We start from the raw sequence: 23,350 nt of genomic DNA on the forward strand, positions 1-23,350 counted from the left end.
ACAAACTCGTCAACTGTGGCTTCGACATCGGCGACGTCACAAGGTGCTGTCTGTCGGCATTGGTCAAGCACAGTGTCCTTTGCCGTGTTCAAACACCTGTCGTGCGCGACGAAGCGGTCGTCCGCGCCGTGTGCAAGGAGCTTATTGATGTATTGATCGCGCCGTCGTCGGTCCACACCGCCGACGATGTTCGCATCAAGGGACTTGCTTTCGACGCTTCAGCCCCCAAAATCTCCGTCAATCGGCCGTGCCACTCACTCGACACGAGAACGCGGTTGAATGGATGGCTGCGAGGAAGTTGACTGGCAAACGCACTGCCCACTCGATCGGCCGTCACAAATACTTCGGCTAACGCACCTTCAATCGCTGTCAAGTCAACATGGCAGGCTTCACAAGCGACGTCGCAAGAACTCCTGCCAGCGTCGGCAAAGGAAATAGCGCGCCCCAACAACGCTGAAGACACAGTCGGCGAGTCGCGAGAGGTCCATCTTGACCCCCGACAATCCAAGGAGCGCCGCCATCACCTCAACACGGGGGTGCGATTTCTTGTGTTCGATGAGACCGATGGTGTAGAGATAGAGCTGGGCTGCTGCAACAGGTCGGCTTAGGAATCGCTGGAGGAACCAGCACCAGGTAAACTTTGGCAGGCTCTGCGTGGGCTGGTTCAACGGCGCGTGCCGGGTATCATCGAGCGATTTGTCGACCCAGAGCGCATTCGTTGTCTCCAGGACAGCCGTGGATTGCCAGAGCGCAAGCTGATCGTCGGGGAAACTGCAGTTGACCACTACGGCTTCCATCCACCGATGATGGACTGCCGCATCCGACCGCGATTGCCACAGCCGTACTTGAAACTCGTCTGGCCATGTGGTTTCTTTGCTCAACGGGCCGAACAGGCCTCGATAAAATTGCCACGGACACGCGGAACCACGAATGGCTCTACACCGCTCCCGTCCAGCCACACAATTTTAGATCGGCTGATTACCTCGCTGTCGAATGCCATGCCGCCGGGCATTTCTGGAGCAACTTTGCCGCCAATACCAGCAGCCTTGGAGGAAGCGCCAGAGTCTGTATTGCTGTTTTTGCAAAAAAAGTTCGACGCGTCCGGGACTCGAACCTGGGGCTCACTCAAGACACACTACGTGTTTTACCACTGCACTATCGCGTCAAACGCTTACCTTTGTAAGTGGACCATCGTACCAGCTATTTAAAAAACTCGGGTGTTTGAAATTGAGAAATGTCTCCAGCTTTGTTGTTGATTGGCTTTAATGCCCTGCGAATTTCGAAGCTACCTGACCAATTATGTTCCAATTTCAACAAAATTCGAAGTACTAGGTGTCCCTAAAAATCTGTCGCCCCAGTTGGTCGCGAGCACTCGCTCAGTGACGTCGAAATTGCAAAATTTTGGCCAATAACAACGCAGTCCTCATCAGCTGAAAAAATTCAATGCAATAAAATTTCCAGCAAAACCCAACGTCGAAATAATATTACCTTATACAAATATCAAGATATTGCACTAGTACCAAGGGGGAAGGATTTCCGTCGTTCACTGTAGAGCAAAGCTTCATACGAACGATATCTCTGTAGCCCTGCTTTTTTGCAGCCTTTTTCCTGGCGACTCTTCGACTTAGTTACATCCATCCATTGACACAATTTGCCAATTTTTCGAAAAATACATTTGAGATACTTTTTCTTTGACCGATTCAGCTACTCTTCAGTTTTGGATGTCGAAGGAACGCAAATAGGCGCCAAACGAGCTGAAGCGGGACGACAACGAGGACGATGGCGTTCACGAGGACGCTCGCGATGAATGCCAAGATCACGGCGACGACGAACACCCTGAGGAAGAGGAAGTACGTAGGATAGACGGCGTGGATGGGGCCACACGCGACGGGTCCATCTCCGGAGTATCTGTCGGCTTGAACAACCTGCTGGAGCTTGAGGAGGCCGTCTTTCCCATACACCGACGCGGCGGCAGTCGGTGGCGACTTGGACCAGTCAAACGCGACATCACCAAAGTTGTACGAGCCGTAGTACTGGTGTGGGTCGACACGAAAATGCCACGGCAGGATCATGTTGGCAAGTGTAAAGGCAGGCCCGATCACCCCACGCATGAGTTTCTGCCGCATGTGCTTGAGTATGAATGCAATTCATGCCGAAAACCACGTACCCATGCATGCGTCATGCCGGAGCTCGAAATTTCCGTCAAGTTGTAGGCGTCTCCGCAACGGACTTGGTTAATTTCGGCAAAGTGGACGTCGCCGCTGTAGACGACGCGTCTATGAGAAGGCTGGATTCTGTGTCATGTCAACTCACCTCAAGAGGATCACTCCCGACGCACGTGAAGACTGGATGAGTGATAAGAGTCGCGCCCTCGCTTTCGGAAACTTGGACCACGATTCTCCAATCTTGTGCCATCGATCGTCAGGCAGCACTTGGATGCCCGCGGCCACAATGTTGAACGTCGCAGTCGACGTCATTAGCTCGTGTTCGAGCCACGTCCACTGAGCTTGTCCAAGGAAATCGCCAAACTCTGTCCCGTAGGGGTCCCGGTGATACCTACCAAAATTATCAAGATGGCGTCATGGTTGGAGATGTCATCGTGACAGAGCGTCGTACCGATTGTCCAGCAGAATAAACTTGACGCTGGTTACCCCGCTGCCGTACGTGTACGACGTGTAGATGCCCTAGAAAGTTTGGCATTGATTTGATTTTGTCATCACAAGGATAGTGTGGAGAGGACGAACCTCTTGATGCCGTCGTGGAGAGTTCTTGGGCTCGTCCAGGAAGTCCAGAAAGAGCTGCTGGCTCTCCTTTCGATACTGGTAGTGATTATCACCATCGTTAATGCCTGCCGCAGCAGATGTATCAACATTAAATGCGGTCTCGCATGCGTCGTACCATAGTCGTGGTCGTCCCAAATGCCAATGATGGGGAAGGTTTGCCGAAAGCGTGAATAGTCGGGATGTGCTAGCTGCTGCCTTTTCACCGTGGTGGATGTTTGACGAACGAAACATTCGTTCATGCAGATGGACCTTACTTGTATTTAGCGGCGAGAACGTCCGGCGGAGCGGGGCGGAAGACACCTTTCGACAAAGTCGCCGTATCCCAGACACGAATGTCGCCGTAGATCTACAAAACCGTGATGAGCATGCATAATCCAGCAGCGATGGAAACCGCACATTGTCGCCGAGCCATAACCACAGTTGTGGGTGTTTCGCAGTGATCACGGGCCACAACATCTGATGTTTCGCTTGATCATTGCACGAGCCAAAGGCAAAGCGGTCAAGCTTCGCCGTGGAATTACCCTCGTAGTACCCATGGACGGGATTCCCAGCGAGAAAGAGTGCGGCGGCGGCAACGACAGAGCGGTTCAGTGGCATATCGGAAAGCCCGATGGCAAAACAATTGATGTTGGCATTCATTCTCACATAAGTATATGTCGTACTTAAGAGAGTCGTACATTGCACGAAACGCTGTTCGAAGTGTCGTCCAGAGAGAAGATTAAGTCGTCGACGTGAGAAGCTCCATGCGTGCTGGCTCATTCCGTGCGTCAAACGAGGTTTAATGGGTCTACGTGTGGCTGGGTCCCGTCACGTTGAGCATGGGCTGGAGGTGGTGGCTTGGAAATCTAGCGCGATGCTTCGACGAGGTGAAGGAAAGCTGCGACAAACTCGTCAACTGTGGCTTCGACATCGGCGACGTCACAAGGTGCTGTCTGTCGGCATTGGTCAAGCACAGTGTCCTTTGCCGTGTTCAAACATTTTGCCATCGCGGACTTGGATGTCTCGTCACGGAGGATTGTCCCGACGAGGCGCCGAAGTCGCCCGTCAAGACAGTGCACAACGCTGCGACGATTAGATTCCCGGCTTGCTTCCTATGCAGACCAAGGGATGCTGCGGAGGAAATGAAGGAGGGTATGTACCTTTTCAAGGGCATTTGCGTCATGAAGACTTGATTCGGGATGCTGAGCGATCCGCCAAACGAATTCCATTGTACGCACAACTGCATCGTCCCTGTGTGGCAAGAAATTGAGGGCTTGCTTTCTAGTAATAGCGTTCACGTTACAGACCTCTGCAACTCGGTTTCCAACGCAACTTGAAGGGTGTGTGACTCCCATGCGTTTGAACTTGCATCAGGAACTTCCAGGAGCGATGCCATGCGACCAAACACAGACTCCGGGACAGGAACAGGTCGAGTTTGGTTGCGTTGCCAGCAAATTTCGTTGGAAGTCGTGACAAACACTTGACCAAACCCAGCGCGAACTAGAACACCGTATGGCATATCAAACCATGCCGTCGGGGTACGCACATTCTCGGGCCAGTTGATGGAATCGTTTGCGCATGCTGCGGTAGTACATGTTGTCGTCAACGAGGAACCTTGCAAACAGGGTCAGCTGCACCAAAAGAATCGCAAGCGCGCACACAGACGTACACATGAAGGATGTGGTTCACTATATCGGCAGTGTCGGCGAATTCCCGCAAACGCGACTGAATACGATTAACCACAGCCATGCGCATGTCACGCCAAGCCAGCGGGTCGAACGTCTCGTCATGGCGGCGAAACGAGTCGAAGATGTCGTCGTAGCAGATCCACTCGACGGACACATTATCGCCGGATTCGTAGTGTGTAGCTAGCGCTTGGCAAAGGCTGGATTTGCCCGCTCCTGGCAACCCGCACATCACCAGTACGACCGCCGACGCTGTCATGGCCTTCTCACTTGGCCTGGTTGATTTTGATTGGCCAGTACACTTCTTGACTTGGGAGAATGACATTTGAGCCATGTGAGAATTCCTTGTTGGTCTTATCATACGCCAGAGCATGCGTATATTCGAGTCGAATAGGCGAAGGCTCGCCAGAGACGGCAGAGTTGGTCCGCGACTCGTATTCATGCATGGTCGTTGTGAGCGCAGTAGAGTATTTGCTTCGCGCTCCATTGCCTCGTTTTAGGCGATGCACCTGTTGATCCTATGTACCTGCGAGCGCAACACCACCAGATTAAGTCGCCAGTCCAGGATTATGGATCGACGTGGCACTCGAGTACAGAATAGTTCGGCACCAGAGGTAGGTGTCGGCTATAGCCCTTTTGCTTTCGGAAGCACAGGCAGGTGTGTTCTATGGCTTTTTTGATCCATTGTCCATGCACGCCATGGGTACAGTATGTCATCTTGCTGGTTTGCGGAGTATATTCAAGCGCGCCACTGTGTCGAACAATATCTGTTCATACAAACTACGAAAGAGCCAAACAAGTCGGTCGTTGCATCAACTGACGCAGGTTCCTTTGTTCAAACGGTACTTTGTGGTCTTGCGAATCTTGGTGCCCTTTGGAACCGCCTGAAATTGATACGACTGAACGGTACACACGATGCGAGGGGCGTATGCCCGCACGTAAGACAATGCCATCATGAGATCGTACAGACTGAGTACGACAAACGACGGCTCGACAACCTTGGTTCCAAGCGGCTTCACTTCAATCACCGAACTAGCCTGCTCTTCGATGATGCCATATCCCAGAACAGCCAACGTACTCGCCTTCACAAACAATTTGTTGCCGTACTTGATGCACTCGGACTCGTAGAGCGGCAAGCATGTGACGTACGACGGCACAAACTCGCGGGTGAGAAACTCGTTGTGTTCAAAATACGCCAAATCCAAGTAGATCCGGCGATGGCGGACCATGGGGTACAAGATGCTAAGGATAATCATGATCCCCGACGCAAGAAAGAGGTCTGGGAGGAGCATTTGCACGCACGACAGCACTTCCAATTGATCATACGCTCCCGAAACAAGAGTCTTGTTCTGGACGACAAATGTCAGATTCGATTGCGAACGCTGCCAGAGCGGCTCGTAGAACGTGGACGAGACGTCCCAGGACACGACAATGATCAGCGACAGCCCCAACGTTCCCATGTGCATGAACGGTGCAAAGATTCGAATCACTTTTCCTTTGAGAAACGACGGCGACGGAAGGTGCTGGATCATCACCATGATCCAAAACACCACCAGCGTGAAGAGGCCGCTGGCCATAGCACAGACGACGTAAAAAATAAACTTTTGTCCGGCTGTGTCATGGTACAACCGTGCGATTTCGAGGTAAAAGATGCCTCCGATGCGGATGACCACGAGCAGCGCCATCACAAGGCGACGCCGTTCCAGACCAGATAGAAAGTCATACGTCAGGACAGGTTTGCCCAGCAGGACGCCTTGCACGCCGACGAGGGTCGTGAACATGTCGCCGCCAAACAGATGCAACATCACTGCGATGGCAATGCACTGGGCCACCGTGATCTCGATACCATTCGAAACATCGTGCTGACACGTGTGTCCGACTTGCAGGGCCAAACCGGAGAGTTCACCAATGTGGCTCGTCCATGCGTTGCCTTGGACAACTTCGGAGGTGCAAGAGTAGTGAAAAACGTAGCGAAGATGGAACGGGACGGCCTGGTACCGCCAATTTGTGTGATTGGGACGTGCATACGTGACAGACCCGTTGGGGGCCACGAATTCCTTGGTCACGTTCGCGAACACTGACGTTTTCGATCCATCCGTGTCCATGCGAACGTCCAGCGCAACTTCGTCGTCGTCAGCGTACGTGGTGAGGAGATACTGCACCGCGTCAGTGTCGTCAAACGCTGTTTCAAGCATTGCTATGGACACCAGCGTTTCGGCTGTCTGTGGGGCGCAGTCTGGAACCCGATGCGTGGACAGCAAAAAAACAATGCCTCCGTAACCTTTGTCGAGTCCGAATGCGCATGTCGTGACGGCGAGGGACATTGAATTGTCCACGAGGGTGGCTCCAAGTTGCCGAGCGAGGCTGGTCCCTATCGCAGCCCACGCATCGGAAGTCGTGAGGTTTGCTTCGCTAGGACTACAAGATTTGAAGCCTGCAGAGGTGAGGAGGCACGCGTCTCCGACAGTCGACCACGTGCTGGCAATCGCCGGGTGGGCTGTCGTGGTTTGGCGCGACCACAACCCGGCAAAGTTGAGTGAGATGTGGACAATCAGGAGCAGTCCGACGACGAAAAATTCCGAGCAGTTCACGAACAGGCGAAAGTAGATGTCGAAGCGTTTGTCTCGTGAGGCAACTTCCATCGCGTGGTGCTGGCCAGAACTGTGTGTGTTGGACTTGTCGATCGAGTCTTGACCCCGTCGAAATGTCTTGGTGAACGCCTGCTTGATGCCATCGACAGTGAGCTTAGACCCCTCGTGGCGGACATTCACGCTGTACTTGGAAGAGGTCTGGTTGGCCCCGACCATGTGTGTTCATGCCAAATCGAACCACGAGTTTCAATGAAGTGTCCACGGTATATGGACGGCTCTAAATATACTTGACGCTGCTCGTTTCGCAAAAGCAGCGAGTGCCCAACCAACCACCCATCAACCCAACGAAACGCCACCACGCGGCCCGCCCCCAGCAGACAGTTGGGCGCTTGTGGTGGCCTTGACGTGCACGCCATACAACAACGGTGAAACATTACGCAATACCCATGCAGTATGAAGCTCCTTCGTATCCCCACCCCGCTTGTTTCGATGGACGCTCAACTTGTTCTCAGTCGTCGCAGGCAACAGACAGCCAAATCTAACTATGCCTTGTCTTATACTAGTAAGGGAATGGACTGGCCAAAGTCGTCAAAATATCAATTTTGCGTGAATTATGTGTCTCCAACATCCACAGCCATTTACAGTGTGTACAGCAGGGTGATATATGTCAATATCATCGACGTTCCAACGAAAATCCTACAGATCAAATTCAGTTCGCCTTGGACATACTACAGTATGTAGTCAAATTCTTGCGGTGGGAAATCCAAAATTCCGACACGTTTCAAAATGTTTAAACTCTCTGAAACGCCGGAGGACTTAAACATTCCGGAGAAATTTTTGAGGAATCAATTTACATTTTTTGTTAATCCTGGGCAATGCAAATCATTCGCCTCACGAATGGAGGGGCGTGCAGTCACTTCTTGACACGCTGCGTGTTGCGCTCCCCACAACATGGCTGCTGGCGAGCCCACCCCCATCAAAGACAGAGCGGTGCGCGCCGTCGTCACTGTCGCCGGGCAACACAGCTACATACATGAGGAAAGCGCGTGAACGAACCATAGCGAGAGGTGGACCTGCCATCACCCCTTGGCCGCCGCCGACGCTGCTGACCCCCAAGCATTCAAAGCGGTGACGGTAGGAGGATGTCGTCGTCGTCTATGAAACAGCAAGCTCTACGATTCACTGTATTGGTGGCTGTTTCTGACGTGGCAGCTTCTCGTTCAGTTGTTATGCACTGTCCGTTTTGACCAATCAAAGTGTCGAATCTGCATTTGAACAATGGAGTCCGACCTAGAGTTCGGCAAGGCCCTCGTCCGGCAACTGCTGGCAGGTACAATGCGACCTCACCGACACAATGACCAAAGGAGTCGACATATATCCATATTCCTCGTAGATGAGCCCTGCCAAGGTGAGACGGGAGCGCCGTCCGCGCGCGCGATCCAGAACAAGGTCGAGTTGGCGTCTTCAGCGACGGCAGTATGCTATAGCCTCGAGCTCATGGACGGCAGCACCATTCCTTTCCGACTGGGCGTGTCTGCTTCCTATGGCATGGTTCTGAAAGCCATTCAAACTGAGATGACGACAAAGTTAGGAAATCGACGTATTTCATGGTGAGACTTTGTACAATGGCCACACGCTAGAGGCGAAGAAGTACTCAACAAGTGCTTTGCGTAGGAAACATTTGTGGCGACGGCACGATTTACAATGTGATGGAGCTTTCGTGGATGTCCCTCGCGGGTCACAGCGTCCCTTTACTGAGTACCTTCCACCCCGTCAAAATCACTCCCAGCCGTTGGTTCTCCGCATCGTGCGAACTCGCGGCAAGAACAAATGACTCAGCCTAGTGACGACCACTTTTGTTCAATCGCTCACGGCGGCAATGATAGCAGCATCGTGGACAAGCACGTCGATTATGTCGTATGCCATTTGCCTTGGCAAAGAACCATTCGTGGCCTGCAGTACATAGATGCTTTAGCAGAGCCATGGGGGATGCAAACTTGAACTACCGGTAGTCTTCTCGTCCAGGAAGGGATGACAAAGGTGACCTTTGGGATATCTCCGAGTGCCCGACACCATCACGAAAGGACAAGTTTGAGTTATTTTCAGTCAAGTCTGTTGTGAGAAGAGCCATTCCGGAACAAAAACGAACCACATTCGTGTTAAAATGTCGTCCGTAGATGTGTTCGTGTATTTTGCTCTTTTGTGATGGGTTACTGGACACGCTTACTAGCTTGTCAGCGATGAAAGGTTGTCAAGTACACCACTGTGTCTGGCCCAAACTTGTCCGTTCTGTCCCAGTTCACAGCTGCCCTTGGACGTTGCGCTGTTTTAGCTGCTCATGCAACCACAAGACAGAATAGGGAGTCCAGTCGCGATTTTCCATCACGAGCTTCTCGTTCCGGCGCTCTCGGCTGTTCGTGTGTTGACGTGACTCAACATTGCTTCTTTTGGCAATATCATCTCGCAATGTTTGCGGCCACTTGCCCGAAAATACGCACACGACATTGTCGGGACGACTCATGTTGGCGTCACCTCGAGTCGACACCTTCTGCTGGTTGGAACCTATCTCTACACACCGACGAGGTCTGTAATCTTGGCTATTCCCTGCAGTCGATGGCCAAGGCAGACAAACCCGACGCGTCTGGACGATGCAAGGATGACTGGTTCTGCATAGTTCGATGCTGTGAAAGCAGCGACACACGCGCAGCGAGTTGTCCAAGTTTGGCCAGGTTTCTCGAGCAGTTCATGCTCATGGCGTTGGTTCATGCTGTTAGCTCAATCAGCACTTGTTGGGTTCTGTACGTTCAGTTTCGCACTTCTTCTTTGTCTTCTTCCATGGCCGCCAACAATTCCTTGAGCTCGGACCACAGCTTTTCCCGTTCTTCACCCTCCACAGCACCTTTCAGCTTCGCGCTCTTCTCTTCGTTTGTGCCGCTGAACCACAGCGCCACGACGTGTGTGTCGCCGTTGTCCGGTAGGGGAAACCCGTACTTGTCTTCGATCCAAATAGGGGGCCCTTTGGCCAGCAACCGTCGCAGCTCGGCTTTGCAATCAGGTTCTATTGGAGTGGTCAGACGATATTTCATCGGAGGAGCTTACCTTGGACACCTTTCATAAATGCAGTGAACTGGGCCTCTTGGAGTTGCATGACGACGTCGGCACTGAACTGGCATGGATGCCACTGCAAACTCGGGTACGTCTGATACTCAACGTACGTTTCTTCGGTGATGTCCTCCATCGTGGCAAGGCACTCCATGCCTTCCGCGGGCTTGCCATGCGCGGCCATTCTCTGTCTCGCAACTCCTTCTAAAGTCCGGATAAGTGGTGTTAGTACTCCGGATACGCCCTCCAACGACATCCACTCTGAACATTCACTCTTCTAATGGATCGACATTTGCTAAAAATCAAAATCTCTTTATAATTTTTCGAAAACAATAGATAGGCACACCAACATTATTATTTACGCATAAATATTGCCCAGAATGAATATTTAGTGTATATTCTACACCTGACAACATAATTCTGGGTTTGCCACGCGTTTCATCGGGCGATACCCAGCGCACAATGCACGAAGAGTAATCTCATCCGGGAAGTTGCAATCATTGTGGCCGTCTCGCAGCCGCGCCTAGCCATAGAGTCCTGCATTGTCGAGGTGGCGCTCGTGTTGTAGCGATAATGCAGCCTGGATGAGACGTGTTCGCTGCGCGCGCGACATTCACGCCAGAGTCAATCGAGTCGCGGTTATGTCGATGCATCCATGCACAGACAGTGATACATAAACTTGAAAGTTACATCTATTTCTTCGTGAATTGCTCTCCTCCAGCGTACCCGTTATTCTTGTGGAACGACTGCATGTAGTGCACTTTGCACAGGAGCTGGTCGCCGGCAAAGGTAAAGTTGTTCAGGTTGAGCTGCGTCGAGCAGTTGGCACACTTGAAGCACTCTTGATGGAAGATCTTGCCTTCCAACTGCGTCTTGAGGTCATTTGCATACACACTCTTGGCACACAGCGTACACTTGGGGCTACCTCCAAACACGCGCTTCACTTTGCTCGCGCCGTTGTTCGGGCTGATGCGCTTGGTTTGGTCTAATGCCGGTGCGTCCGAGCTTGATCGGATGCCACGGTTCGAGTCGCTGCGCAAAAATGGGTTGGACGACAACGAGTCGCGCAGCGGAGACACTTTGGTTGGCTTTTCGTTGACGTCGTATGGGGTGATGTCGAGGGGGGCAAGGGGGGCAGGGGCAGGCGCCGCCGCTGCTGCTGCCGCCGCAATTTCCTTGACGACAGTTGCGGACACAACATCGTCTTTTTGTTTCTTGAACTTGTCTTCGCCGCCGTACGAGTTGGTCGTTCGGAAGAACGACATGTAGTGCGTCTTGCAAAGCAGGACGTCGCCATGGTACGCAAACGTATTTAGAGTCAGCTGGCATGCGCACTCAGTGCACTTGAAGCAGCTCTTGTGATATAGGTGCGCCGACTTGCCATAGACTTGTGGGTCGTTGTAGTACACCGCCTTGGAGCACGTGGCGCAGCTCACCATGTCGAAACGTCAAATTGACTACTGAATGGGGAAGGACAGGTCATCCGGATTCCAGCCCAGATCGCGGAACGGTATCCGGATGTAGCATGTAACCAAATCACACTGTAACACATTGGTCACGGCGTTTTATTCGACGCGTTCTGGTTTAAACAGCAAGTCACCTCCTTTCGATTGGGCACAGCCGAACACCGGTATGCGTTAAATGTATACGTTGAACCTCACCTTACGTTAAACTACCATTTTTCTCCAAATCAGACTCGGCATCAGCAACTTTCGACATGGGGAAACTTCTTGGAGCCAAATCGAGAGGTCGTCGTTGAACGAGGAGGGAGCGGCGGCGCCTGGTCATCGCATGTCTCTATCATAGCTTCAGGACGGGGGCGTCATTGCGGCACTCGCCCTCCGTGACCGATCGGATGCATCCACCGACTGCGCGCGTCCACTGTCTCCCCAAGCACTTTGTCATCGTACTCGTTCATCGTTTCGTCAACGGCGCGCTGGGATTTGCAATGGCAGCTGCCTCCGACGTGCGTGAGTGCTATGGACACTACACACACGCGTTTTCCCAACTCACCCAGGGGCGTGTGCAAACGTCTCTGAGCACATTTGACGCGCGTCGATGGTTGTAATGTTAAGGTTGACGTAAGCCCGACGCAATGTGGTGCGCCACCGCCACGGCGGAGCTCCAGCACCCCGTAAAATTGAATCCGCCGGTGACCCCATCCACATTGAGAAATTCCCCGACAAAGTACAGCCGCGGCACAGCCTTTGCCTCGAGGTTCTTTGTGAGTTGGTTCAGCTGAACTCCTCCCGCGGTCACAAACTCCTCCTTGAACGTCGCTTTCCCGGACGTATGGAACGTCGACTGCACGACGTTTGAAGCTATCGACTGGATGACATCGTTGGATGCGTTCGACCATTGAATGTCCGAGTCGAGCGCGAGGCGGCTCCACAGTCGCTGGGGCACGGCAGGCTTGCCATCGACGAGGACCGGACACACCGACCGGAGATTTCGCTGGGGAGCGGCTTGCCTCTGGGCTTTGAGCAGTTGCACCACCTGCGTACGCATGCGTAAGAATGCGACATCTTCTGAAATGATTCTGGAACGAACCTCATCCAGCCGCCACCGTCCACCTGTCCAGTCGACTTGTACCGGCATCTTGTAGTTCGCGGCATGCATGGGAATGGCGGCAAATGCACTTTGCCGGAGGATAGCAGGACCGCTTAACCCATTGTGTGTGATCAGGACAGGTCCAGTCACTGGCGCGAGCTTCTTGGCCGTGGGAAGGGTGACGCGGGCCGGGTCCACTGAGATTCCAGCCAAGCCTTCAAGTCGCGGGTCGTTGTCGATTTGAAATGTGAACAACGATGGCACTGGCGGCTCGATCTCGATACCAAAGGACGACTTGACCAGCGACCACAGCGGGACGGACGACCCGCCGGCGATGACCACACTTGTCGCGGTCCACCGGTGCTCGTCGTCCGAAGCTTTGTGCGTTGCGGTGACTTCGAATCGTCCGTCTTCCGTTTGCGTCAGCCCCGTCACGCGTGTCCTTGTTTCAAATTCCACATCTTTGGCTGCATGCAAGAGAGCATTGACGATCGTCGCGCTAGAGTTGGTGGCGGGAAACACTCGACCGTCCGGCTCCGTGTGCAACTTGACGCCGCGGTCTTCAAACCACGCGTGGGTCTCGTCTATGCCAAACCGTGTCAGCTGACCCATCAGCGACTTGTTTCCTCGGGGGTACTGCTGAACGAGGTCACGGATGGAAAACTTGTTGCGGGCGTGGGTGACGTTGCATCGGCCTCCGCCGGAAATCTTGACCTTCTTGAGCAGTTCTTTTGTCGCCTCGAGCACGACGATACGAGTATTGCAGTGCACGAGGTGCTTGATGGCTTGCGCGCAGAACACCCCGGCCGGACCGCCGCCAACCACGACCACGTCCGCCACCCGCGCTGCCATGGATGTGCCACAACTGAACTCAACACGGTTTGATTGGCTGAAATCACCAGAGCAGTTTCAAAGTTGACGTGGATGAGGACTTGCCGAAAGGTCGCCTTGCAAATGGACGTAGGAAAATTCACAAGCTCGATCGAGCTATTTCTACCTGTCGATCGATGCAAACGCAGCGACGTGGTCGCGTACACAGCTCTGTAAGCCCAGACACGGCGCAGGAGGGGAATGATGTGGGTTGGGGATCTTTCCAATCGACTTGGTCCTTGAATCGATTGAGAAACCGCAGGTAACGCTCGCACAAGGTTTAGGATGGCGACGCGGCAATGGCGACGCCAGGGTGCAGCGTTGCTCGTGCTCCTGGCGTGCGCTTGCCGATCGGTGGGCTCGTTTTACACTGAGGACTTTGAGCAGTTCTTCGCAGGTACAGGCCGCCGAGTCATTCCTTGATACCACGTCATGACTGGCAGGGATCAACTCGTACTGTGACGCGAACAACACCACAACGGATATTGATCAGCGACATCGAAGACTCGCTGCGACGTCAAACTTGAGCTCGTTCCGAAGCGTGATTGAGCATGGCTTTCGCGGCCGAAGCAATTCCGCGATTGTGTCTGTGGCGTCGGTGGAAGAGTGCGCCTCGCTGTGTGTGATGGATGCGCTATGCTTGTCGTTTGATGTTGAGGCGGGCACGTGCTACATTGCTCACACAGATCGGTATGCTTTTCCCGATGACATGATGTCGCGGCCAGGCAGCACGTATTACGAATGGCAAGGTATACCGCACCTCCCGAGTTGTTGTCATGAGCTCAAATGCATCTTACAGTGCCAGCGGCGTCGCCAACGTTCGAGCCCAACGGCGGAGTCTTTACGACTCTGACGTCAATTCGAATGTTTACCCCGACGCGTGCGGCTGCCATGTACTATCAAGTCCTTGCCACGAACGGGACCGTGGTTGTCGACTACTCTAGAACCAGCTCCGACAAAGCCATCGTCCTGCCGGAGATTCCGTGTTACGTGCAAGCCTACTCGACAAAAGTTGGCTTGGAAGACAGTCCGATAGCAAAGTCGAATCTGTTCGACATCCGAGGTGTGCAACTTGGCAGCAACGCAGTGACTTGAAAAGCCGCTGTAGCGTCCAAGTACATGTACTTGATCCCATTCTACAACGGGGACGACTTCCACGGCAAATTGACACGCATCAAGCTGGACGTCAAAGGAAAAAAACGACCTCGTCCGTCGCTCGTGCTCGAGTTCACCGACCTCGATACTTACATGGGTATCGGGCCCTTTCCCAACCAAGTGCAGGTGCTTGACTTGACTTCGTTGGATTCGCGACTGGCCGGTTTTTACGATGGGTTTTCAGGTACAGCATTTGAGGGCCAGCCAAAATGTTTCAATGGGCGTGCATGTAGTTGTGACCACCACCGCGTATGTCAATGTGAGTTTGGAATCGTACAATGATCTGTCGCGGTGGACGTTGATCGAAGCAACGACGTACCGCGTGAATCCGGGCAACAAGATCTTCAACAGCAACGTCCAAATGAACGAAGAGCACTTGTACTTGGCTCCATTCATAAACGGGGCGGGTTACTCCGGCTTGATCACCAAGGTCTACCTGCGAGCGTTCGATGGTGCCAGCCTTCCGCCGTTTTCGCCTGCAGTGCATAGGACACTCGACTTGACGCAACTGGACCCCGACTTGACTGGGTTTGGGTCGTGCTTTACACGTGCGTTGGACGGCCAGCGACCCCCCGTCGTCGTCTCACTCATGCTTAGGAAACAACTTTGGTTACTTTGTACAGCGCAAGAATGACAACGGACTCGGGGGTAAAGTTGTCCGGGTCGACTTGTCCAAGTTCCACAAACCCCCCGCTGTGGCGGCGACCGTGCTCGACTTGGAACTGACGGATTCGCGCCTCGTGGGATTTGGCGGCGCCTTTGTGTGTACGTCACATTATGCGACGCATTCCCGATCGAGACTCTTGTAGACGGCAAGTACGCGTACTTGACTCCACTCGACCGCAACCGCGTCGGGTTGGAGGTGAACCCCAACTACAAATACTTTCCCACGCCTACATCCAGCATCATGGCGCGCATCGACCTCGACGATTTTTCCACGGTGGACATCGTCGACTTGGCCACGCTGCACCCAAAGTTTGCCCGAGGTTACTTTGGTGGTTTTACAGGTTCAAACCATTGTCGGTCGCAACTTGTGCATTCACCTCGCCCCCCTTAGTCAACGCATTTGCGTATTTCGTCCCGTATATGTGGACCGCCAACGACTTGTCTCCCGCCGTGAATCCGTACCACGGAGTCATCGCCCGTGTCAACTTGCTGACACTAGCGATCGACAGCTTGGACCTCACTCTTGTCGACCCGTCCCTCAAGGGCTTCATGCGCGGCTTTGCATGTAACGATGCCTTCCAAGAAGCCTGTGGCTCGTTGACGCTGATGGTTGTCCTGGATAGTTGGCAAGTACGCAATCTTTGTCCCGCACAAGAATGGGCCCCACAACGCCACTCCCCGCCGCCTGAACTCCAGTCAAAAACAGCACTTTGGCAAAATTGTTCGCGTGAATACAGACATGTTCTCGCCCGACGGCGTCGAAGTTCTGGATCTGACCAAGACCCTGCGGACGCAGATCCCCAACATGCCTGACGTCGAGTTGCGCGGGTTTCTCGGCGGCGGGGCGTCCGGCCAGTACGGCTTTTTTGTCCCGTATTTCAACGGCGTCCGCTTCGCCGGTATGATTGATGTGGACACGCAAAATTGTGCCGACGATTGAAGCACACGTGCTCTCCTAGGAAAAGTCGTTCGAGTCAACTTGGGAACGTTCAATAGAGTTCAAGTCCTCGACATCACCCAAGTCGACGACACCCTCCGCGGTTTTTCTGGCGCCGTCATGTCCGCGTTGCCAGAGCCCTTGGACACTTCGATGTGGAACTGGACGATTCCAGAGGGCACCCGGGCCGCATATACCTTTATTCACGAAGAGAATGCCTAGATGCTCCCACTACACTGAAAAATACGTCGCTATGGAGTTGCAGGTCGCGCGGTCATGGGCGGTGACGAATAGGTTCGACACGACATACGAGTGTACCAATAGCCCCTCCGACAGAACGACACAAAGCACAACGTTAACACTTACCCGTTCGAGTCTGCCTCAGCAAGGGTAGTACTGACGCGATGTACAACAGTAAATAATTTGGACGTCGGAACCGCACCACTTCGACCAAATAATCTCGACGCAGTGTCGCCGAGAAGCACGCAAGCTGTTTCGAGATTTATTTTGCACTTGTCGAGCTCCGTCGACGCCGACTCGACAAATGCCGCCCATGGGTGTTTGCTCAAGGTGGGCAGTTGCGCCACAACCGTGTTGAGTTTTGCTTCTTGCGCTGCCAGGACGACGTGCATGTCGTCGTAATTGATGTCAACTGTCTTGGGAAGGCGCTCTAAGGACATCCCAATTCGAACAAGGTGGGGCGCTAGCTCCTGCACCGCCTACGACACAATATCACGTCTTCGTCACATGATAACAGCGTTGACGTACATGGACCAGCTCGATCAGACCAGGGTAGTTGGCATCGTCCATGGCAAGGAAGCGCCACTCAAATGCTGTAGCCTTTTCTAAGTTGCACGCGATTTGGACAATCTGCTTACACCGCCCAAGGAGTAAGCATATTGTCTCCACAACACTTGCTCCATGCAGCGCATACCTCAAGCAAGCCGGCAGAATGGATGAGTTCGTTGCACGTGTCGTGGATAAGCGAGCACTTGGCTTGGAAGTCATGCAACGTGACAGGAAATTGCCAGTAGATTTGCCAGCATTTGATGAGTTCCGCCAGCGCCAGTACGACGGCTACGGCTCGCTCGGCATCGCGACAAGTCGAACTGTGAGTGCCTTGTAGAATATTTTGAATCGCGTCCTTCTCCAACGTGGACGGAATCGCTAGCAGTACGAGCAACTTGTCCACGATTTTGCTTGTCAAGGTCGACTCGTCGCCCGACTGAATCACGTGACCAAGGTGCGCGAGCGGCCATGGGAGCTTGGCCAGGACACTGAGCACTTGCGTGCAGTGGATGTCACTCAGTACGCCGTGGCGGGTGCAAAGAGTTGTGTTTCCTCCATCCTCTTGAGCGTGGTTTTCTCCTTGGGGATTTGAAGCCATAGATACATGGCATGGCGTTGGCGGCAACGACATCGGCGGCGATGGTTCCGTGTCGGAATAGCCGTCGACAGCGGACACGACGAGGTGGGGCGAGTCCAAAATGCGGTCGTCGACGCTATCTGCAATCATGCGTTGACGCACGAGATCTTCTGGAACGCGCACTTGAAGCATTTTGAAGTACTTGGCGTACTTGGGGTGGTCCTCCACGGCGATCAATTCAGCGGAGCGTATAGTAGGGTGGGTGGACGGCGGCGGGGTCGGGGGAGGCTTCGTCGCTGCATCAGCTGTTGTCTCGATGGGTGGCGTAAATGGAGGTGCCGTCAGGTGATCTACAACAGCTTGCCAAGCCGCGGCATCCCTTGACGTCATTTCGATAAGCTTATGGGCAATTTGGACCAGGACATCTTCGGTATTAGCGAGTTTGGCCCGTGCCATGAGTTGGTGCAGGGTGTAAACCATGGTGGTGGGTGTTTTCATCAAGTCTCGGCACTCTGCCGCATGCAATTGGACTGTCGCGACGCCCTCGCGGCACGCATGGAAGTCTACTAATGTGGTACACGTCTCCGATTCTGTGAGAACGCGACGGAGCCACGGGTCGTCTTCCAGTAGGAGCAACATCTTGACTAGGCGGAACACTTCGTCCAGCAGCGTCGGAGGCGACGTCTCGTGGATCATATCGGCAATTACATTCACGACAAGCGTGATGGAATCAAGCGCTTGCAGCGCCTTCACAACCGCGACGTTGCCTTGGGGGCTGGCGAGACTCACCAGATTGAGAATGCGCACAGCCCTGAGCTTGAGGGTGTCGGGTCGGACAGTCAGACAAAGACACAAGCTCAAGAGACACCCATGGCTCTCGGCCTGCGCCAGACACACCAACGTCGACTGAAAGTGGCACAAGTGCCATAGCACTAGCAACACTGCGTGGCCTCGAGTTGTGTTGAATTCGACCCTAGGCGTGGTTGGCTGGGGAAGAAAAGACTGGAGCACGTCCAGCCCGCGGACGTCCATGAAGACGGCGACCCACGCTCTGCAGTCAATCCACGTCAAGCCAAGAATGGTGCGTAAAAGGAGAGTGTGCGGCTGCGTACTTTGATGAGCGTGCGATGAAGGTGCGCAGCAGAGACAAGTTGTCCAGGATAAGGTCTCGTCGGTACTGCAACGTCAGGATCTGCTCAACGCAGTGCGTTGGATTGGTCGTGGTTGTCAAGACAAGCTTGGCACTACATGAACGGCTAGTGTAAGTCCCGAACGTTGCGATGGCACTCGTGACAGACAAGCAAACATGGACCCATTGAGACTCGGACGTTTCCGCGCGGCACAAGTACTCGCACGCGTCGGGCTCGAGTCCTCTCCACCTCAACAGCTCCATGTACGCCTTGTGCACCTCCTTTGGGTGCGGCATCGGAGTCTTGGGCTACAAGCCCAGTCAGCACATCACACAACGACCACAGTGTACAGGCGGCGGCGACTTGGTCAGAAGCGCATGGAACATGGGCAGTTTCCCGGGGGTACATCCAGGGCACGACACGACATTGCCCATGTGCGAGGAATGAAAAGCTGTGCTTGCGTTTGGGGCGGTCCGCCGAACGAACGTTAGGCCAACTATTCTGGTCATGTCGTGCGAAAACGTCAAGTAACGCCCCGGCGCGCGATTCACGTGCATAGGCCCTTTCATTACACTACCCCACTCGACATAAAATGGTGGGTCATGGCAATCGAACGGGCGAACGTTCGTCCATGCTGTCGTCGTACAAAGCGTCTTCGAGGGCGTTTTGCATGTAAAAGTCGCCCAGGTGGTGGCGCTCGCTTTGCAGACAACGTTTCAGGATCATGTCCAAGTTCTCGGTGTATCCTTTCAAGTAGTGCCGTCCCGGTTTCTTGCGCACTTCGACAATCTACACATCACGACGGTGAGCTCAATGGGTCCGTTGTGCATCGTACTACCAAGTTCTTCTCGGCAAAGGTCGGGCGAATAAGAAAGTCGCCGTTCATTTTTCCGTCCATCACGACTTCTGTCCCAACATGCTTGTACAACTTCTTGCTTTGTCCCAAGCAGCTCATTGACACGCGTTGCGGCAGGCCACAGATGATGTCGCCTTCGTTCACGACTCGAAACGCGAGTGGCATCTACGCATCCCTCATCACTGTTCTCGGCCACTTGTCCCATATGAACTGTCAAACCATCGCGACCCCACCTGGGAGTTGAAAACGCGAGAGAAACTGTGCGTCCCGACCCGGGGAGACCCGTAGTTGTACATGACGACGTCGCGTTTGAAGGATAACTTCAAGTCAAGCGCAGCCAGAGTTGCGAGCGCGCCACCCAACGAATGTCCTAGGACAACCTTCGTCATGACAACTGCATAAGCAATTCCAACCACACCGGTGCAGTAGATTTGGACGGAGTCGGACGCATGACCTTGCCCATCGTATCGGCGGAGGAGGTCTCGCAACGCCGCGTGGCATTTGTCTCGCACGGTCGCGTACGCTGTGAGGAATCCCCGATGGACAAACGGCGTTTGGGAGCCGTCCGATTCTGTACACAATGGCCTTCATCCGATGCGCATGCAAGCCACCACGCAATCGATCGCCCTACCTGGTGGGAGCCACGGGAAAGGCTCCAGCTTGATTTCGAAATCCGTCTTGATGTTTGCCTTGCTGTCCGTCCCACGAAAGGCAAAGATAATTCTGAACTCGGAATGGAGAATCAGGCAGTTTGTGTCCGTGCCGTCGTCGTGGATCGCCATCGTTTCTTCGAGGCCGTCCCGCAAAAGTGCCGTCTGGTTCACGTACGACGTCGCAGGGTATGCAACGACACCGTCTTCGGACGTGTCGTTCGGCAGGTTCAGTGACGACCGGTAGTACGCATGCCGTGAGCAGTTCATGAGCAGGCATGCCGTTTCGAGACAAAAGAGCCGATGGGGTTTCGTGCACGCTTTGGCGCGGAAGGCCGGCAGGCGCAAGAGCGTTGCCGTTGCTCTGGACAACGCTTCCACGGGCTGCGTAGTTGCCTGAGGGGGTAGAGTCGGCTGCGAATGTCGAATTGAGTCGTCTGGTGGGGCCGTGGGGACAACTCCTGCGGTGTGAGCACGTATTGCCGGCGCTCACGAATGACATAGCCACGGGGTATTAAGCCTGGTTCGAGTTTATTCGGTGGGTAGAACGCGAGGACGGCAAAGAAGACAAAAACGGCGGTCGCAATCTCGACAACGAGCGCAGCTGCGGTCAAATCCGTCGACTTGGTCGTGGACACGGGGGCATACGTGCTCGAGAAGGCTGTGTTGAGGAGGAGAATTGCCAGGATCGCAAACGCAATCACTGTCAAGTACCGAAAGCTCAGCGACAAGTACCTCGTGTGCGAGTATCGCTGGGCTTCGAGCACACGGTGGACGATTGCGACGACGCCGAAGAAAACGGAAAATCCCGCGACGAGTAGAAGCAGGTCAACAACGGACACCCACTGCGCGACGTTCACAGTCGCATCAAACAAGCCTTCAAGTGACAGCGCCAAACTCAATCGAAGGACGACTGCACCAGCAAATAGTGCCACCTTGACCCCGAGGAACCAGTACCCAGCCACCTTGAGCGACGCGCCGTTGGAGAACTCGTGGCAGTCCTTCCGGTAGCAGTCTAGCATGATGAGAAGGGACCCAAGGATCACGACGTACACCACGGTCTCCCACGCGTTGCGAAACACGATGTAGCTGTGGCTGGAGGGGCCAAACCACGGCAACGTCCAGATGAGCATGATTGGATTGTGCTGCACGACGAGGACGAGGAGAAGGATCGCCATGAGGTGGCGTTCAAGGCTCATATGCCCCCACACTCGAAAATACAGCGACTTGGTCTGGACCGCGTCAGGAAAGCGATGGTTCAGGTGGGCGTTCAGTGCCCGTAGAAAGTGGACCAAGAACAACGCGGTGAACGTCCCTAGGCAACAACGAACGGTCACGGCGATCCACGCCCTGTTGTCTTGGTACGCTGTCAGGACAAGTCGAAACGAGAGCGGTGGATTCGACGTCGGCGCAGACGCATTGGACAACAGGACTAGGTCAATGTCAAACCGACGGGCACGAACATCCGACTCGGACGCGCCGAAGCGCTGCAAGTACACTGCTGCGAGTGGGATTGCGCCACATGTCGTCGCTGAACAGGTCGTGCTGAGTCTATTCAGGTAGCGCAGCACGAGCTGCGAGGGGTCCGGCGCAGTAGGCGCCGACATATTGAGCTGATAAAACCCGAAATCGTTGGAACTGTCGTCCGTACGAGTGTCTGTCAGGTGCAGCTCCAACAGCAGCACGTCAGGCACTTGCGGCAAGTGCAAATGCTGAAACAGGACTCGATGGCGGTGACGGGGTATTAGATCAAACGGCGCTGGGACATCCACGGCGTCCGGTGATACCGTCCAATTTAAGAAAGAGCAGTTGTCATTCGCCATCATGCACGAGGATCGCGAAATCTCGACGGACGCCGATGCCATGGAAATCGGGTTGTACGCAGCGACGAATGTGGCGACTGCCAAGACGAAAACGATGGTGACGAGAGTCGGAACGACGTCTACACAGCCACGAAGTGACAGGTGTTTACACGGCCGCAGACTGTACTTTCGTGCATTGTCTCGAGGTAGATTTGAGCGTGCAGGTTGATGACGTACGCGCCGTGGGCATGCCCCGTGTGGAGTTTGCCCAAGTCAATGTACCTAGACCAGTGTGTGGTCGAGCCAACGCATCAGCAGTTTCCTTGGCACGATTGATGCGCTTACTCGTCCAACGGATTGCTTGGCTCGACTTGAATTGCTTCTGGTGGAAATGCGACGGCGGCCAAGTTGTCCGTCGACGGCGTCAGTATGTTCATGTATTGTGTCGCGGCAGGGAACGTTGGGTGGCGTCGTCCGTGGCGCGATCGGTGCCGCCTCTCGGTGACTTGCTCCTTGGATGCTAACGGGTGCATCACGTGCCACAACAAGCGACTCATCATGCGGCGCTGCTGCTCGACCTGGTTCATCACCACATCCAGAATCTGGTCCTGATGGAGCATCGATTCAAGTCCGTCGACTGTGTTGCCATCGATCACTCCCTTATGGTCGTCTTCGCTTGACCGAGTCGTTGCCGATCCCGTCTGGACTTTGAGGATGTGGTAGCCAAACACAATGGCCGGGCATCCAAGCACAAAGAGCCACCGCAGGATGTTGAGAAAATGGCCCAGAGCTACGTCGTGGAAACGATGATACTAGACTTCTTTCGACATATGCACTAACCCGTAAGTCGACATTGGCCCTGGCATCTCGAAGAACCTGCGGGCGAGTCCTCGCACCCCAACGACGGATCGCAAACGGACACACATGGCCAGCACTGGCACCGGTGGAGCCCGCAACCAAACTCGGAGCTCTTTGCCAGAAGATTCCCACCGCACGTGCTCGGCTCCCAGGGGAGCGATTGCACTGGCACGTCGGCCGCAGTAGCGCCAGAGGCCACAGACATGACCAACAGCGAACCAACGGCGGCACCGCAACGCTTCATCATGTGTGTTGGTCAGCGTGGCAACGCAGTCGAAGCGTTCCTATGTAAAGTTCAGTACTTAAACACATTGCCCTGAAATTCAGCCAATTTGTGACGCGTGATGCGGAATCAACCAATCCATGCGAG

The 23,350-nt window shown here is 54.1% G+C and overlaps 11 protein-coding genes and 1 pseudogene across 17 annotated transcripts; 2 read left to right on the forward strand and 10 right to left on the reverse strand.

Annotated features, from left to right (window-relative positions):
• Positions 1-88: 88 nt before the first annotated feature.
• Positions 89-797, reverse strand: H310_13975 (hypothetical protein; the record flags this gene model as incomplete). Its single annotated transcript, XM_008881658.1, has 2 exons — positions 89-366; positions 464-797. The coding sequence occupies 2 exons, from the start codon at positions 795-797 to the stop codon at positions 89-91; spliced, it is 612 nt and encodes a 203-aa protein (XP_008879880.1).
• A 296-nt stretch (positions 798-1,093) lies between these two features.
• Positions 1,094-1,165, reverse strand: H310_13976 (annotated as a pseudogene). Its single transcript has one exon. The product of its transcript is annotated as a tRNA-OTHER (tRNA).
• A 485-nt stretch (positions 1,166-1,650) lies between these two features.
• H310_13977 (hypothetical protein) lies at positions 1,651-3,395 on the reverse strand. 3 transcript variants are annotated; one of them, XM_008881659.1, is made up of 8 exons: positions 3,180-3,395; positions 3,038-3,129; positions 2,899-2,978; positions 2,745-2,848; positions 2,617-2,684; positions 2,314-2,556; positions 2,168-2,261; positions 1,651-2,117 (listed from the first exon to the last, which is right to left on the reverse strand). In XM_008881659.1, the coding sequence occupies exons 1-8, from the start codon at positions 3,378-3,380 to the stop codon at positions 1,701-1,703; spliced, it is 1,299 nt and encodes a 432-aa protein (XP_008879881.1). In that variant the 5' UTR covers positions 3,381-3,395; the 3' UTR covers positions 1,651-1,700. The 3 variants fall into 3 exon arrangements, with proteins under 3 accessions (XP_008879881.1, XP_008879883.1, XP_008879882.1); XM_008881661.1 differs by having other exon boundaries at positions 1,651-2,261; XM_008881660.1 differs by having other exon boundaries at positions 2,899-3,129.
• Positions 3,396-3,397: 2 nt separating this feature from the next.
• On the reverse strand, positions 3,398-4,723 carry H310_13978 (hypothetical protein). Of its 3 annotated transcripts, XM_008881662.1 has the most exons (5): positions 4,432-4,723; positions 4,309-4,376; positions 4,070-4,262; positions 3,923-4,013; positions 3,398-3,874 (listed from the first exon to the last, which is right to left on the reverse strand). In XM_008881662.1, exons 1-5 carry the CDS (start codon positions 4,704-4,706, stop codon positions 3,629-3,631), a joined length of 873 nt encoding a protein of 290 aa, XP_008879884.1. In that variant the 5' UTR covers positions 4,707-4,723; the 3' UTR covers positions 3,398-3,628. The 3 variants fall into 3 exon arrangements, with proteins under 3 accessions (XP_008879884.1, XP_008879886.1, XP_008879885.1); XM_008881664.1 differs by having other exon boundaries at positions 4,070-4,376; XM_008881663.1 differs by having other exon boundaries at positions 4,309-4,723.
• A 433-nt stretch (positions 4,724-5,156) lies between these two features.
• Positions 5,157-7,316, reverse strand: H310_13979 (hypothetical protein). The gene has a single exon (XM_008881665.1). It carries the CDS (start codon positions 7,252-7,254, stop codon positions 5,260-5,262), a length of 1,995 nt encoding a protein of 664 aa, XP_008879887.1. The 5' UTR covers positions 7,255-7,316; the 3' UTR covers positions 5,157-5,259.
• A 987-nt stretch (positions 7,317-8,303) lies between these two features.
• H310_13980 (hypothetical protein) lies at positions 8,304-9,059 on the forward strand. The gene is made up of 3 exons (XM_008881666.1): positions 8,304-8,368; positions 8,432-8,648; positions 8,713-9,059. The coding sequence occupies exons 1-3, from the start codon at positions 8,317-8,319 to the stop codon at positions 8,870-8,872; spliced, it is 429 nt and encodes a 142-aa protein (XP_008879888.1). The 5' UTR covers positions 8,304-8,316; the 3' UTR covers positions 8,873-9,059.
• A 147-nt stretch (positions 9,060-9,206) lies between these two features.
• H310_13981 (hypothetical protein) lies at positions 9,207-10,346 on the reverse strand. Its single transcript, XM_008881667.1, has 2 exons — positions 10,138-10,346; positions 9,207-10,096 (listed from the first exon to the last, which is right to left on the reverse strand). Exons 1-2 carry the CDS (start codon positions 10,322-10,324, stop codon positions 9,843-9,845), a joined length of 441 nt encoding a protein of 146 aa, XP_008879889.1. The 5' UTR covers positions 10,325-10,346; the 3' UTR covers positions 9,207-9,842.
• A 427-nt stretch (positions 10,347-10,773) lies between these two features.
• Positions 10,774-11,592, reverse strand: H310_13982 (hypothetical protein). Its single transcript, XM_008881668.1, has one exon. It carries the CDS (start codon positions 11,577-11,579, stop codon positions 10,833-10,835), a length of 747 nt encoding a protein of 248 aa, XP_008879890.1. The 5' UTR covers positions 11,580-11,592; the 3' UTR covers positions 10,774-10,832.
• Positions 11,593-11,754: 162 nt separating this feature from the next.
• H310_13983 lies at positions 11,755-13,566 on the reverse strand. 2 transcript variants are annotated; one of them, XM_008881670.1, is made up of 3 exons: positions 12,691-13,566; positions 12,154-12,636; positions 11,777-12,095 (listed from the first exon to the last, which is right to left on the reverse strand). In XM_008881670.1, exons 1-2 carry the CDS (start codon positions 13,540-13,542, stop codon positions 12,211-12,213), a joined length of 1,278 nt encoding a protein of 425 aa, XP_008879892.1. In that variant the 5' UTR covers positions 13,543-13,566; the 3' UTR covers positions 11,777-12,095; positions 12,154-12,210. The 2 variants fall into 2 exon arrangements, with proteins under 2 accessions (XP_008879891.1, XP_008879892.1); XM_008881669.1 differs by having other exon boundaries at positions 11,755-12,636.
• A 77-nt stretch (positions 13,567-13,643) lies between these two features.
• On the forward strand, positions 13,644-16,624 carry H310_13984 (hypothetical protein). Its single transcript, XM_008881671.1, has 10 exons — positions 13,644-13,957; positions 14,004-14,309; positions 14,360-14,623; positions 14,669-14,899; positions 14,949-15,263; positions 15,313-15,480; positions 15,525-15,722; positions 15,773-15,946; positions 16,005-16,280; positions 16,341-16,624. Exons 1-10 carry the CDS (start codon positions 13,846-13,848, stop codon positions 16,538-16,540), a joined length of 2,244 nt encoding a protein of 747 aa, XP_008879893.1. The 5' UTR covers positions 13,644-13,845; the 3' UTR covers positions 16,541-16,624.
• Positions 16,625-16,680: 56 nt separating this feature from the next.
• Positions 16,681-19,248, reverse strand: H310_13985 (hypothetical protein; the record flags this gene model as incomplete). The annotated part of the gene is made up of 5 exons (XM_008881672.1): positions 16,681-17,037; positions 17,087-17,188; positions 17,253-18,735; positions 18,797-19,122; positions 19,165-19,248. 5 exons carry the CDS (start codon positions 19,246-19,248, stop codon positions 16,681-16,683), a joined length of 2,352 nt encoding a protein of 783 aa, XP_008879894.1.
• A 166-nt stretch (positions 19,249-19,414) lies between these two features.
• H310_13986 (hypothetical protein) lies at positions 19,415-23,227 on the reverse strand (the record flags this gene model as incomplete). The annotated part of the gene is made up of 9 exons (XM_008881673.1): positions 19,415-19,603; positions 19,653-19,835; positions 19,904-20,040; positions 20,089-20,241; positions 20,302-20,781; positions 20,829-22,262; positions 22,310-22,404; positions 22,468-22,912; positions 22,963-23,227. The coding sequence occupies 9 exons, from the start codon at positions 23,225-23,227 to the stop codon at positions 19,415-19,417; spliced, it is 3,381 nt and encodes a 1,126-aa protein (XP_008879895.1).
• Positions 23,228-23,350: the final 123 nt, after the last annotated feature.

This window comes from Aphanomyces invadans (assembly GCF_000520115.1).
Source record: "Aphanomyces invadans strain NJM9701 unplaced genomic scaffold supercont1.59, whole genome shotgun sequence".
Lineage (NCBI taxonomy): Eukaryota > Oomycota > Saprolegniomycetes > Saprolegniales > Verrucalvaceae > Aphanomyces > Aphanomyces invadans.

What these genes read in the sequence shown, in the direction of transcription:
- H310_13977 (XM_008881659.1), bottom strand. Translation starts at nt 3,380, where the DNA reads ATGCCACTGAACCGCTCTGTCGTTGCCGCCGCCGCACTCTTTCTCGCT. An exon ending in GGTTATGGCTCGGCGACAAT is followed by an intron (nt 3,130 to 3,179) that starts GTGCGGTTTCCA and finishes ACGGTTTTGTAG; the next exon opens with ATCTACGGCGACATTCGTGT. An exon ending in GTTCTCGCCGCTAAATACAA is followed by an intron (nt 2,979 to 3,037) that starts GTAAGGTCCATC and finishes CACGGTGAAAAG; the next exon opens with GCAGCAGCTAGCACATCCCG.
- H310_13978 (XM_008881662.1), bottom strand. Translation starts at nt 4,706, where the DNA reads ATGACAGCGTCGGCGGTCGTACTGGTGATGTGCGGGTTGCCAGGAGCG. An exon ending in CCATCAACTGGCCCGAGAAT is followed by an intron (nt 4,263 to 4,308) that starts GTGCGTACCCCG and finishes ACGGTGTTCTAG; the next exon opens with TTCGCGCTGGGTTTGGTCAA. An exon ending in ACGCAAATGCCCTTGAAAAG is followed by an intron (nt 3,875 to 3,922) that starts GTACATACCCTC and finishes TGGTCTGCATAG; the next exon opens with GAAGCAAGCCGGGAATCTAA.
- H310_13979 (XM_008881665.1), bottom strand. Translation starts at nt 7,254, where the DNA reads ATGGTCGGGGCCAACCAGACCTCTTCCAAGTACAGCGTGAATGTCCGC.
- H310_13980 (XM_008881666.1), top strand. Translation starts at nt 8,317, where the DNA reads ATGGAGTCCGACCTAGAGTTCGGCAAGGCCCTCGTCCGGCAACTGCTG. An exon ending in CGTCCGGCAACTGCTGGCAG is followed by an intron (nt 8,369 to 8,431) that starts GTACAATGCGAC and finishes TATTCCTCGTAG; the next exon opens with ATGAGCCCTGCCAAGGTGAG. An exon ending in GGAAATCGACGTATTTCATG is followed by an intron (nt 8,649 to 8,712) that starts GTGAGACTTTGT and finishes TGCTTTGCGTAG; the next exon opens with GAAACATTTGTGGCGACGGC.
- H310_13981 (XM_008881667.1), bottom strand. Translation starts at nt 10,324, where the DNA reads ATGGCCGCGCATGGCAAGCCCGCGGAAGGCATGGAGTGCCTTGCCACG. An exon ending in ATTTATGAAAGGTGTCCAAG is followed by an intron (nt 10,097 to 10,137) that starts GTAAGCTCCTCC and finishes CCACTCCAATAG; the next exon opens with AACCTGATTGCAAAGCCGAG.
- H310_13982 (XM_008881668.1), bottom strand. Translation starts at nt 11,579, where the DNA reads ATGGTGAGCTGCGCCACGTGCTCCAAGGCGGTGTACTACAACGACCCA.
- H310_13983 (XM_008881669.1), bottom strand. Translation starts at nt 13,542, where the DNA reads ATGGCAGCGCGGGTGGCGGACGTGGTCGTGGTTGGCGGCGGTCCGGCC. An exon ending in GACGGTGGCGGCTGGATGAG is followed by an intron (nt 12,637 to 12,690) that starts GTTCGTTCCAGA and finishes ATGCGTACGCAG; the next exon opens with GTGGTGCAACTGCTCAAAGC.
- H310_13984 (XM_008881671.1), top strand. Translation starts at nt 13,846, where the DNA reads ATGGCGACGCGGCAATGGCGACGCCAGGGTGCAGCGTTGCTCGTGCTC. An exon ending in GAATCTGTTCGACATCCGAG is followed by an intron (nt 14,624 to 14,668) that starts GTGTGCAACTTG and finishes AAGCCGCTGTAG; the next exon opens with CGTCCAAGTACATGTACTTG. An exon ending in ATTTGGCGGCGCCTTTGTGT is followed by an intron (nt 15,481 to 15,524) that starts GTACGTCACATT and finishes AGACTCTTGTAG; the next exon opens with ACGGCAAGTACGCGTACTTG.